Source organism: Rhipicephalus microplus, chromosome 2 (assembly GCF_043290135.1).
Source record: "Rhipicephalus microplus isolate Deutch F79 chromosome 2, USDA_Rmic, whole genome shotgun sequence".
Taxonomy (NCBI): Eukaryota; Metazoa; Arthropoda; class Arachnida; order Ixodida; family Ixodidae; genus Rhipicephalus; species Rhipicephalus microplus.
In genome coordinates, this window is record NC_134701.1 from 85901642 (window position 1) to 85914792 (window position 13151).

General features: G+C 43.9%; 1 protein-coding gene across 3 annotated transcripts in view; it reads right to left on the reverse strand.

Moving 5' to 3' along the window:
- LOC119169832 (uncharacterized) overlaps positions 1-13151 on the reverse strand; it is an 80782-nt gene that overhangs the window by 45570 nt on the left and 22061 nt on the right. For all 3 annotated transcript variants that reach the window (XM_075886605.1, XM_075886604.1, XM_075886603.1), the window contains 2 exons: positions 7459-7764; positions 440-507 (listed from right to left, as the gene is read on the reverse strand). In XM_075886605.1, the coding sequence (XP_075742720.1) occupies positions 440-507; positions 7459-7764 (374 nt within the window). The remainder of the gene's footprint in view (positions 1-439; positions 508-7458; positions 7765-13151) is intronic.

The following is a 13151-nucleotide window of genomic DNA, read 5'->3' on the forward strand; positions in this document are numbered from 1 at the left end:
CCTTGACACGTTACCTCGTTGTTCATGCAAGAACAGCCACACGTTTTTTTTTGGTTTTTTTAGCTTCAAGACTCACTGAAAGGGCAAGCACATGCCACTTCACAGCTGCAACCTACAAAACTTCCTTCTCACCTCATTTTCGTTTTGTCTCAAGTCCCACTCAGTATACACTAGTGACACATCTCGAATGGTGTTGTTTGAACCAAGAAACTCGAGCAGTCTTTCGGAATCCAAGAAACCTATTTTAAAGCTGTCAATGACGAGGGTGGTCACTGTTTTGTTGCTGACGAGTGCTTCGAACACAAACTTCGACTGCAAGCGGTGACAGGGACGGCGACCCAACACTGTAAGCTCTGTAGGAGCCGACGAACTGGCAAGCATTCGCTTGAATGTTTCACCACGTTGGTGTGCAGGAAACGATCCGTCCACGGTGAGGTACCTTATGCTGGTGTTGTTGGTCAGGGCATGTGCCACCTTTCCAACGAAGTCGAACATCTCGGCTGAAACCTGCGTTTAGGATTGGCGAAAGCAACGGTTCAATTAGCCGGAGAAATGCTATTCGTATTGTATACTCGTTGGCAGACTGAGCAGCTACTAATTACTGTGAACAGTCGCTTCCTAGTAATTGTCCGTTTGTATAGGGCTAGTTAAACTTTACATAGAGGTGAATGGCTATGATACTGTTTTGACATGAGCATGAATATTACTCGGCGCTCCCACCAACATTCAACTTGAAGCAGACGTAGTCGTGCATCTTTTTCATGCTTAGGCTAAGCCTAGGACGTTACAGTATTCCGAAGATTGGCTAGTTGGGCAAGTTGGTACTGATCCATAGGTGTACTGCACTTGTCTGTCCTTTTTTCACTTTTTAGTGTTTCCGTCTGTTTTTTGCGCAGTACACTAATGGACGTTACAACATGGACAAAACGGTTCGGGAACTGTGTGAACGCAAGAAATGTCGGCACTACAAGAGACTTCTTAAAGTTCTAAGCATTCAACTTCACATAACTTGCAGTGTTAGGTACCCGTAGTCACACGAAATATGTAGCATATTTTGGACCATAAGTTGTATTAACAACTGCATTTATTAGTACTGCATTTAATTTCGAGTTTTCAACACCCATTCTACTGGAACTAGGTACCGCAACCTATCAAAAGTAGTAAGCAGACGATCAAAGAAATTGTCTACAGAGAGCAGAATCCTCGTAAAACTACGTGCTAATTAGAAGTATGTCTCGTGGTTATTCGACAGAAAATGCATTTAGGGCCAAAATATCGCGTTATTAGAGCTACTGCATGGGGAGTTAAGCAAAAAAAGGGTGAGTAGCGAGTCTTTACTGGCGTTTGGGATAATTGAGCCGCACAGAAAAACAGTTTTTCACCGAAATTTTGTGGCTACCTCATCTATGCGAATAAACAAGACAATATGTAAGCAGTCATAAACTTGACATAACGTTTTGCTAAATTAAATATTTAAGTTTGCAAGCAAACAAATATAGTGAGAAATTATTTTTTCATTATCTGTAACCAAGCTTGCTACTCGGTCATCCCCAGCTCTTATTCACGATTCTAACTCGAATGATGGAGCACATTTAGCGAGTCTTATTTTTTCTGGTTCTTGTTTAACGCTTATACTATAATTTCGCTAAATAAATCTGTCTGTTCAGTTATTGCTTCTCTTAACTCACAGCCCCAAGAGAGTGCTGGCGACTCTCTTTGCGGGAGTTGAGGCTTGTCCAAACTTTCACTCACTTTTCAGGAGTGCTGGGAACTCTTCTGCACAGAGTAAGCACACTCTCTAGACAGAGTGCTAGTACTCTGGCTGAACGAGAGTGAACAAGCTCCCTCGCGCAGAGTACAGGCACGCTTCTGAAATAGAGTTCATACACAAACTGCGGATGTTGTGCTACTCTCCCGCAAAGTTGTACAATATGGTAGGGCTAGAGTGCATCAACTCCCTCGAAGAGTTGAATCACTCGCGCTGAGCTAGAACTAACGCCTGAAAAAAAAGCTATGTCAAGCATTTTGTAAAAGCAGTGAACTTCATAGATAGTGAACTTCCAAGCTTACGCCTCATATGCAGGACGGACATCAGCATGCACATTATAATACGCAACACAGCAAACAACAACACTGAACACATGCCTCTCGTGCCGTTTTTTTCTTTATTACATATTTTTGCACATCACACAATAGTAATATAGTGCATAAACGTTACATACAGCGGTAACAAACGGAATGGTTACATAGTAACTAGAATTCCTTTATACGAATAAGTGACTCAAAATGTTTGAGCCACTTATATATATATATATATATATATATATATATATATATATATATATATATATATATATATATATATATATATATATATGCCTGTCGTGCTACGGCGACCATTCACGCAGCAACTGGTATTTATACTCATGATGCCTAGCCCCCTTCTACTGTGGGTGGCGCCACATTTCCATTACGCGTTTTGAAGAGCAAACATACATTTAGCATGTATAGCTATCTGGGGACCGTTTTGTGCCCTGTAGGCACGTTGACCTTTTATGATAAAACTTAATGACACACAACGCCGTTTTCAATAGTAAATTCTAATGATCAGATGGTATTCTGTCATATCGACTCAATGCGATGAAGCCACATGTGCCCAAGCCTGAGAGTTGTACTTAGGCGCCTACAAACAGAGTTGGGACGATCTGTTAGCAGTGCTGGCCGAAAAATAATCTACGAACGTTACGCTCCGGCGTAACGTTAGTAGTTTTGCTCACCTTATAGTTTTGCTCACCTCGTCTACACTTTAACACAACAATGACAGGCTTGCGAATCGCTCAAACGTCAACCTTTGCGAGCTACCTGCATCGAGATCGCTCCAAGTAAATGCGACCCGTACGAGTACAACCGACACCCTCGGTACAACTCCCAGCGAGTGTAGGCTCAGCTTACCGGCCGAGTCCGTCATACATGCCATCGGCGCTTCTGGGGTTAATGATTGCTATGCCGATGAGTAAGAATAACTTCACAGTGGACCCTTGCCATCGGTTAACTTGAATGAACCATTGTTTCTTGCGTACGGTGTGCGCACAAGAAGCGATGAGTAAGCATGGATGCTACGCGCTTTCAGCCTGTGGTGCAGCGAACACGGGCCACCACCGACAGCCACTGGGCGCATTTGTTGGCACTTCGCTGACTCATACGTGCAAACGCAGGGTTGTCTTTCGGTGCGCATTCATAAAGTAGCACAATGAGACACTCTCGTGCACATGCAGTTTGGTTTCTGCTATTGTCTATGTAGTCCAGCTATCGGTTTTCAGATCCAAATCAGTACACACTAACACGGCCGCTGCACTATAGCATATCGTGGCTTGCCCACGAAAATTCACTTAACTCAATCAACTACGCGCGTGTTTCTCGAGCACTTCACTTGATTTGAAACTTCGGCGCACGTCAACCAGCAGATTAAGCGAGTAACGGCTATTGCACTCGGCAGTAAATAATCGGCTCCAGGTTCTCGGTAATTTCTGTACATTTTCTTTTCTTTGTTGTGAATTCTCAAAAAAACTTGGTGTCTTGGCATTAGTGGCATGAAATGCGTAGACTTCAGTTTTTCGCATATCATGAACACGCAAGGTTTAGTTAGAAACAAAAATCGCGTATGTCTCCAAACTACGACCCGTGAAGCGAAACGGCGTGTGTTCTATGAAACACTTTTTTTGTTTAACCAGGCATGTCAGCGTGCCACAACGTGGCGTAGTGGTAGAGCAGCCGCCTCGTTATACGTAAGTAGTGATGGTGAGCCCCCGCTGTAAAAGCTTTTTTCAACTTTTTTTACAATATGTGCTGTGATTTATCTCACTATAGTAGCAATTTGTGCCGTAAACTAATTTTTGGTGATGCTTTAGGTGTGGCCGCTGTTTTTTGCTTCGAAGGTGTTGGTGTTGGCACTCCGTGAACTAAGCGTTCATGAGCACACAAGCATGCTTCTGTTATCACTGAAAGTTATCCCATCACTTGACGCATGAAACTTGCATCTGGGGCGTCTACGCTCAGAGGCTCGTGGTTACAAGACAGTTACATTGCTTTGCGGCGATGGTGGTAACGTGCAAGTGCTACAATGTACTCCATCAGCAAGGACGGAGTGCCAGATCTCATTCACGCCTTATCGGCATGAGAGTTGCACAGATTGGGAACTACGATTGAGTAGCAGAGTTCGCCGTCTCTTTTACTCTACATTCAACGAAAGAGTACTCGTGGCCAACTCTGCCCTACTATCACAAACGACTGCAATTTTCATTTCGCCCGCACGCCCCACCATCCAAGAAAGGCGCTTTTGTGTTGGGAAGACGACATCCGGCGACTAACGTAGCAGCCACAGCAGCGCCGCGTCTTCCCTACACTTGTACCGAAAGGAGAGATACGTTCGAGGAAAAATAAATGACCTAGAGAGGAAGGAACGTCCCGAAAGAGTTTTGACTACATTGAAATCTGATTTCGGGAGCTGACGTGCAACCAGCAACAAGCGTGGTCGTTGGTGTCACGAGGCTCGCGTAGGCGGTGAGTAAGAAGTGACCCGCGCAACGTATTGAGACGGCTGCAATACCGGGCACCCTCGTCGTCTACTTAGCTGGCGAGATCTTAAGCTGCACCCGTAAACTCTTCTACGGGCACCAAGAGCTGGCCTGGTCCGTATGGAACTTTGTATTGGGACTTTTTTGAAACTTGTTTTATTACAACCAGCTTTTTTGAATATATTTGTAGTTGTGTGCGCTGCGTCACACGTCGAAGCTCAGAAGCGCGAGCCTGAAAAGTTTTTATATGTTTTGTCTCTCCTGAAGTTTCATCATGTTCTTATTTTATTATAATTCTGCGTATTTGTGCTTTGTAACTCTTGTAGTGTTCCTTTATTGCATAGCTTGCTTTGTTGTCTTTTTGATCGCATATTATTCTTGCCTCTGTTATGTTTTTTTTGTAATTTCTTGTCATTGCCCTTGTTTTAAATAAATCTTTCTTTGCGTTTAAGCAAGTGTCCGTGTCTGCTCTATGAGTGCGTCAGTCAGGCTCATACATCACTACACGTGCAACCGCGCACGGGTTGACTGACCTGCTAACAAATTCAATATGTGCCACTTCGAGGCCTTTCAGGCGTCGCAGGCCGAAGCGTAAAGTGGAAGCCTGCGAGTCTACCGCACGTCGATGTTGGATCGGCGGGGCCTCACCTGAAGTGTGTGACACCTACTCCCCCCACCCCCCCCCCCCGGAGCCAAAGAACTCTGGGGAGAGTAACACAGTTCCCCTGCTCTTGCAGTACCCCTTCAAATTCTGCGACGGATATATGAGTGTGTAAGCCATAGATTTTAGGTATGAAGAAACACATTTCCTGAAAAAGAAGATACTTAGCGATATTCATACAACTATTGATTGATTGATTGATATGCGGGTTTTCATGTTTCAAAACCACCCTATGATTATTAGAGACGCCGTAGTAGAAGGATCCGACAACTTCGATTACCTGGCATTCTTTACGTGCACTTATATCTGAGCACACGGGCCTACAGCATTTCCGCCTTCATCGGGAATGCAGCCGCGGCAGCCGGGATTTGATCCCTCTACTTGTGGGCCAGCAGTCGACTTCTTTAGCCACTATTCCATCGCAGCGGGGAATTCATACAACTCTAGGAGTTCATCTGTATGAGTTTAGTATGAGTTCATTTTTCAAAGACAGATGGCGTATGCAATAAAGATATCGCACCTATGTGGTGTGAAAGCCCATCTGTGCACTTCACAGCCTGTATTGAGCGCGATTCGCCAGTGCTCGACAAATTGCTTAACGGCAAGAGGAATCGCAGATTACTATCACGGCTGCGGTTTATGCCAAAATTTGCACTTTATCGAAAGAAGTAATATACAGCCACACATAGACACCAGACAGTATCGCCTTGGCGCTTTCAAAGCCCTCACATTGTTGCATATGTGCTCTACAATAAACACATAACTACGTGCACTTTAACTTCCTCACACCTCAGAAAACCAGCTTATACTAGAATACGTTGTGAGATTCACGGCGCGCGTATGCTATGCCAGCTTATTAGCACGCGTTTTCTACGAATGTCTACTTATTATACTTTTTGGTGCATAGTACCGACGCTGGACACAAGGCGAATTTTTCTTCCTACGACGCACGAGCGAAAATTTCCTGCAACATTCTCAGGCGCGATAATGAGAGTGCAAAAAAATTGACGATACAATGGCCCAAGATTGTAAAGCATCACTCACTTAACACTAGTTTATGGCCACATTTTATATGAATTGCATTATTTTTGATTTAGTTCTTTTTTGTATTTATGACTGCAAGTGGTCCAGATTCAGTCTGACTATGGGACCTCGTTCTGTATGCTAACAATTTGTAACGCTCCCGACGACCTAATAAAATCAATTCAGATTCTGATTCACGTCACTATTTCCCATAACATACACGCAACAGTTCGAAAGTACATTTATTAGACAATCTATCTGGGTTGACAATTGGAGCTTCACGTTCAAGTGCGAAACAAAGGAACGTAATCGCACCCAATTTGGATCTCTTTCTAAGTCAATAGGCTGGCTTCATCTGTTGGTGCTTCAACTATGCTGTCACAAAAGGAGCACCTGTGCACATAAAAGTTCAGTTTCAAACTATTTAGAGAACAGTTACTAGAAATGCCAATGTGATGGGCCGACTAAGACATAATTATTCCCTTCGAATATTGGCGATACACCAATACACGTCCGCAAGGCAACACACACTCTTTTACAGTTTCTTAATGACCTAGATATTAGCAACTGATCTTGCCTTATGGTACCTGGATGTGTTACTGGCTATCTATTTAGGCCATACCCACGATTTCTATACATAACTTTACCTTGTACAAATGACCATCTTCTCCATATGCAATGATAAAGATGGCAGATGCAATGATAAACAGCATTCGTCGTAAATGCTCAGTTCACCTTACAATCGTTTACTTCACGTTAAACGGTGAATACTTTAGCACTCTAAACGAGACTATGTGTGACGGATGTATATTTGTGAAATATTTCAATAAGCCAAAACTTGCGGTCAGACCGACTACGAAGGCCCCATTATCTAGCATACGGAAGAAATAAGTAATAAGAAGGGTATAGATTATTCAGTAAATGTTGCTGAATATGCAGATTACCAAAGTAAACCAAATAATTTGCGATATCTCATCCTTCATCAATGCGCGGGTCTTTCCTATGGCAACTAATCTTAATACCTTCAGCATGACTTAATCGCTAGCACCATCAATTTTCAATGACAGATTGCGTGGGCAATAAATAGATCGCGCTCATGTGGTGTCAAAGCCCGTGTGTGCACTTGACAGTCTGTATTGAGCGCGATTCGCCGGTGCTCCGACCATGCACACAGAATTCCTCTGTCACACGTGCACATACCTCGTTTTCGATGAGGACCTCGACGAGTTTGAGCCGCTTGAGCTTCCTACTCGCCGATAGTGCCGTCGCGAAAGCGTCTAGCGAAGCGCACGCCTTCTGGGAAGGCTTGGCCAGATCTAGACATTCCAGAGAAAGCTCAGCTAGTTGCGACTGCAACAAACGAGCAATGGCTTTGAAGGCAATAGTGGTCGCGTCATCGGTTAGCTCAGAACCCTTCAGAGCAAAGCTGCGAAGTGAAGACATCCGCTGTAGGACGCAGGACATTAGTGGACTTATGTCATATTGTTGCCGGGGCTGCAGCGTCACCTGCAAAAAAAATTTGAAAACAAACCATATCTTGGCGACGCACCTTACAGGTTCTATTCATGTATCCGAGGGGGGTCAGTTAGACTGCACTGCGCAGTGATATAGAAAACAAAAGTAGCGACGATGTTGCTAAATAGAAATTATCATCTAAGCAAACTAATCTCATGTTGTCGCTATACCTTCGCATTACACAGCTTGAAATAGAAGTACAAAATATATCAAGATAGCTCTATCCGCGTGTCTAGCTTGCAGGCTTGTGCACATTATAAAACTCTATGAACCAAGTGAAATCTAACTACTCCATACATGTGATAAAAAAATGTCCTTCGCACAAATGCTGCTTTTAGCAATGAAAATTCATATTTTGAAACATTTCCCTATTAAAATTGACGCCCAATGTTATCTAGAACGTCATGATTAAGAGAGAATCAAAATTAACAGTGTTAGCCTTACACAAGGAATGTGTGGCTTGTTAGGGGCGCTGCAACACTTTCTGAGCACGATGTAAAAACGCTACAAGTCAGTAGTAAGGGCTCCCGAAAACAAGCGAGCTAAATATTGAAGTGCAGCACAGGGCCAGGACATCGCAATAAATTAACAAAGTGAGCTAAAATAGCTGTCTCTTCTCTCAAAAATAGCGAAAGACGGCTCAAAAATCACTCGTATCACTAGATGGTTTTCTATAGAAAACCATCTATCAGCCATTGCCCGATTTGAACATGGCGCGCTTAATTGGACTTCACAGAGATCTTCACGGGAGGCCATGAACTTTCGACGCGTGTGCACCTAATTACACTGAAAACGTCGCATATTCTAAGAAAAAAAATCACATGTTATCTACAGAGTGAATAATAATAGGTGAGGGGAAGCATTCGTCAGTGCGCTCATTATTTACTGCTTCCATCCGTCCGTGCGTCTGTTTGTCCTGTTTGTTCGTCCGTATGCGCGTCCTTTGGTACATCTGTATGTCCGTCCATCCGTCTTTCTAGTGAACTCTCGAAGTACTGTTATCTCATATCTTTTACAGCGAAAGCTGTTATGAGATCACAACTGGCGTCACGCGCAGTTGTCCGCCACCGCCGCTGGTGTCCGTAACTATATCGCGCGAAATTAGAAAAACCTAGCATCAGTGCCACAGTTGGGCTCGAACCTCGGTCCGCTGGGTGCCAGTCCAGTATTCTACCACTGATCCACACCAGTGTTTGGGACTTGTTTGCAAACTTGACATAGGCAAGCTTGATGTAGGGAAAGCAATCCCGTTACTACGACTTGCAAAGTATTTTAAACAAGCGAAAGAACAACCAGTCGTCGCACAATGCGAATAGCGTAACAAGAGGGTCGTCAATTGCTCTAACCCATTACAAAAGCTTGTTCCTGTTCCCCTGTTAACTGGCACACACCCACTTCAGCCATAATTCCTCATCGTCGTCAGCCACTGCATAAACAATTCGCACAAAATTCCTTGCAAGTGTTCAGCGGATACCACGCTTCTCAGAGGAATGACGAAAATTAACATAGTGGCTGCCGCCCAAAACCACCCAAAAATTTTTATTGTTAATCCCTAGTGGGTATCAAGCAAGCGTGCGTGCAGTAGTTACCCAATGAGTGTTTTGAAAGGCTCTGAAAGGCCACTCTCTCAGCGTTCGCTGTGATTGTGCTGCGCCTTCCGCGCAGGCTTAGTGTTTTTATTTATGTACTAATCCATACAAGTACCGCAACCCTGCGGAAATTTTAAAGACCGCTCTCTCGGGTAAGCCCATCCATCTATCTAGTGAACACTTTAAATACCACTATCTCACATATTTTAATCATGAATTCATCATACACAAGTACCACCACCAAGCGGACAAATCCTAAGGCCCGCTCTCTCAAGTATGTCAATCCGCGTATCTGGTGAACACTTCAAGTACCGGTATCTCAAATCTTTCAATCTTGTATTCATCATATACAAGTACCACCATGCAGCGGACATTCTAAGGACCGCTCTCTCAGGTATGTGCCACCGGTGGTTACATGCGAGAACGGGGCACACAAGCCATGCCCTAAAGATCTTCGCTCCTAAATAATGCTCAAGGTCACGAGGAGCACGTGTCGCATTTTATTTTTTTTTGCCCCTGCCATCCCTCCTCTCTTGACTTACAGCGCTTTCGTCGGGATGAGAAGAGTGAATGCAATTGCAGCATGTGACAAATCCTTGTAATTCCACTCGCACTAGACATTTTCTTAAAATTTTTGTGGTGTTGAATTTGTGATGCAATAAGCTTTTCCACTAATTTCATTCGATGGTTACTTGAAAAACATTTCTCAGGGCCACGTTAAGCGACAGCTCTACCAGTAGGGGCAAGATCTATCAATGAATTAGTATCAAAACTAGTTTGTTCTTTTGTTTCAGCTGTACATACGTTTTTCCAAAAGTACACACTTTGTACGCCGTTGGTAATACAGAAAACCTTCTGCCGCTGTGAATAGGTACTTCTTTGTTAAATCACGTCATCAGAAATATTATATTTAAAATCCTGGGTTGCTGAATGCTGGAATCGTTGGTGGATATAGTGGAAACAATAGTAGATGCGGTGAAAATTATACTTGATATGCTGGAAGCTGTGGTAATCATAGTGGCTGATGATAGGGTGCAGAAAATGGTGACAAATGGCAGTGGTGGTGGTTGGCAGGCAGCGACGGTGGCAATGGAAAATACTAGCTGATGGTTGCGATGCAAAACACTTTTGGTGGTTGGCTTGCTGAACAAGCTGGATGGTGGTGGCGTATATCGGATGATGGAAGCACGATAAAAAAAAAGTCACATGACACTGTGAAATCACCTGGTTGTAATGTTTCCCTCTCTAATACGCAGATAAGAATATGTTTGCATTTCAAAGAAGCCAACACGTATGATAGCCGCTTCTGATACGCTTGTAGTTTACAAGGTGCCGCCTCGTTAGCTTTACCGGCAATGCCATCTGCTCGCTTTTACTCTAGTGTGCGCAGATGCTCTTTAACTCGCCGAGCAGAGAAAGTAACTTTGTTGCAGACATATGAAGCCTATAGTCGGGGCACGGAGATGGCCGCCGTATACAACGGTCATGATGTGATGTTTGTGCCATTTAGATTTGATTGGACGAACCAGCTGCAAAAAATCATCTGTAAATATGGTCCAAGTTAGTGTACATACAACGCTGGGAATAAATGTGTTTTTTAATCTATTTATCTTGCTGTGGCCAGGTGGTACTGTTATAGCATAAAAGAAAACAAGTCTGCTGGTTGAAATATCAGCTATTTTTGGAAGCACTGAAAACAAGCGCTACCAATACAGAAGAGTACGACTGGGCGAGTTTGTAGAGCACTGTTTAATTTTTTCTGCGGAGTGCTTCAGAGCAGTACAACGACTGAAAACCTTGGGTTCTGTCATTTGTCCCCTTTTCTTTTATTGAGCTCGCAACTGCAACTGAAATTAAGCTGCAAATCACTTTTCCTGTTACTATATATACAGCAAAATGCATAAAATTTCCAAAAGTTTGTGCTAAAAACAAATTAGAATAGGTACTGTATGCCGCTTTTGAGGAACGTTCAGCATATACCGAGTGGGTCTACTAAGCAGTTTTTATTGGGAAGCTTTTTGTGCTCGAGGAACAACTGTAGGTTAAAGTGTGCTTGTTAGCGATGCACAGGGAAAACAAACGGAGAATTGTGCTACTTAAGGCGTTCTATACTGTCGATTATATGTTCTAGCATTCTATGTTCTAGATTCTATGTTCTAGTTTTCCCCATCCGCAATAACCGCCTAAAGTAGGTAAACTCTGTTTTTCAGGTTCGGGATGGGTCCGACTCTCCATTTAAGCCACGAGTCCAAGACAAGTGGGTGAATATCGACAAGTATCGGGCCCAGACCAAACATCACGACCCATGCAGTGCTGTAGTGCATTGTCTCTTAAATTTTTTTCCCACACCGGTTTCTACGCACATACAAACATGGTGAATATATATGTATACCAGCACTGATGGCGTAAAAGTAGCGCAAAAAAACGATGAAAAGGAAGTGAACACCACAAGCGTCTACGCTTTAATGCACGCTATAGTTGGTGCCTAAAAGCACCCACGCTTTAACTCACTCTTCAAAAGCATGGGTTCAAGCGTGATGACTTGTAAGCAATCATTGCACTTTCGAGCTATAGCAAGACGCCATCTTGATGAGCCTGTGCGACGAGCAGTAGGTACAGCAGACAAACGAGAACTTCTTGACCGTATCGCTTGAATTTACGAAGGGCCTTTATAAAGTATTGCGATAGGGGGGGGGGTAGTGAACCTTTAGGCTTCAAATAATCTAAAATGTCGAGGCTCAACGTATGCGGCGCGGTATACGAAAGGGTCGGCCCAAGGACGAGACAGCTACGCAACGACCATGATTCCGGGCTGCCGTAATCAGCCAGCGCGAGTGACTGCCTTCGTTCTTCGTGGCTGTCAAGGCATCTCTCTCCCGGGCAGCCCGCAGGCTTACCCTTTTGAAGAGCACAAGTGGACCCACTCACTGCTACTGCGTGCGCACTACGGGGCGCTCTTTATTGCTGGTGGATGTGGTTCCCACAAGCGACTTGACAAGGTTTGTTTCTAGTTTACTCATACGTCGTTGCTAGGCTATGTAGGTGATGCTGGTTTTTTTCTACTCCACTTCACATGACAGAAAAATTGGAGTTAAACCTACACAGAGTAGCGGACACCACACGAGCACGTCATTGTTGGCTTGTGTGTTACGTCGCTTCGCGGTATTCTCCCAGCCGCCGTCGCCTTTCCAGTGCCCTAATATTATTTCGTACACCCTCAGTGCCTTAGGTTTCCCGCCGTCGCTTCGCAGACGTGCGTTGAGCTAACCGTTCCATTCTTCTCTATTTAGTAGATGTTTGTAGGGGCATTATCAAATTTCAGTGGCAGATATCCACTTATGATGTTGATAGTTTTCTTCAACGCTGCAGAAACATCTGTGGAAAATATCCGCTCGTTGGTCAAACTGTTGACTTCGTGATCTTTAGTTGACCAGTGTTGAATAGTGAGATTGACACCATTTTAATGCCTGGACATGTAGACGGTTATAAAATTTTCTTGGTGTGAGGTGAACTAGGAACGATCCGCTGAACGGCTTCACTATGTGTAAAAAGAGCGCAGTGTGTCGTCTTTCTGGTCTTTGTTCCCGAGCGCTGTAAGCCATGTAATTGACGAAATGAGCCATGTAATGCCCTTGCAACAACTGTTGCCGGAGTTGGACACCTGATTGCGTAGTGTCACATTTTTTCTTTGATCAATGTGCTCAAATCGAAAAAGAACGGCAGCTGGACTTCCGCTCAAGTTGAAACATCGCGTATGACGTATGTATGCCGGCACATGTTCTTTGCTGA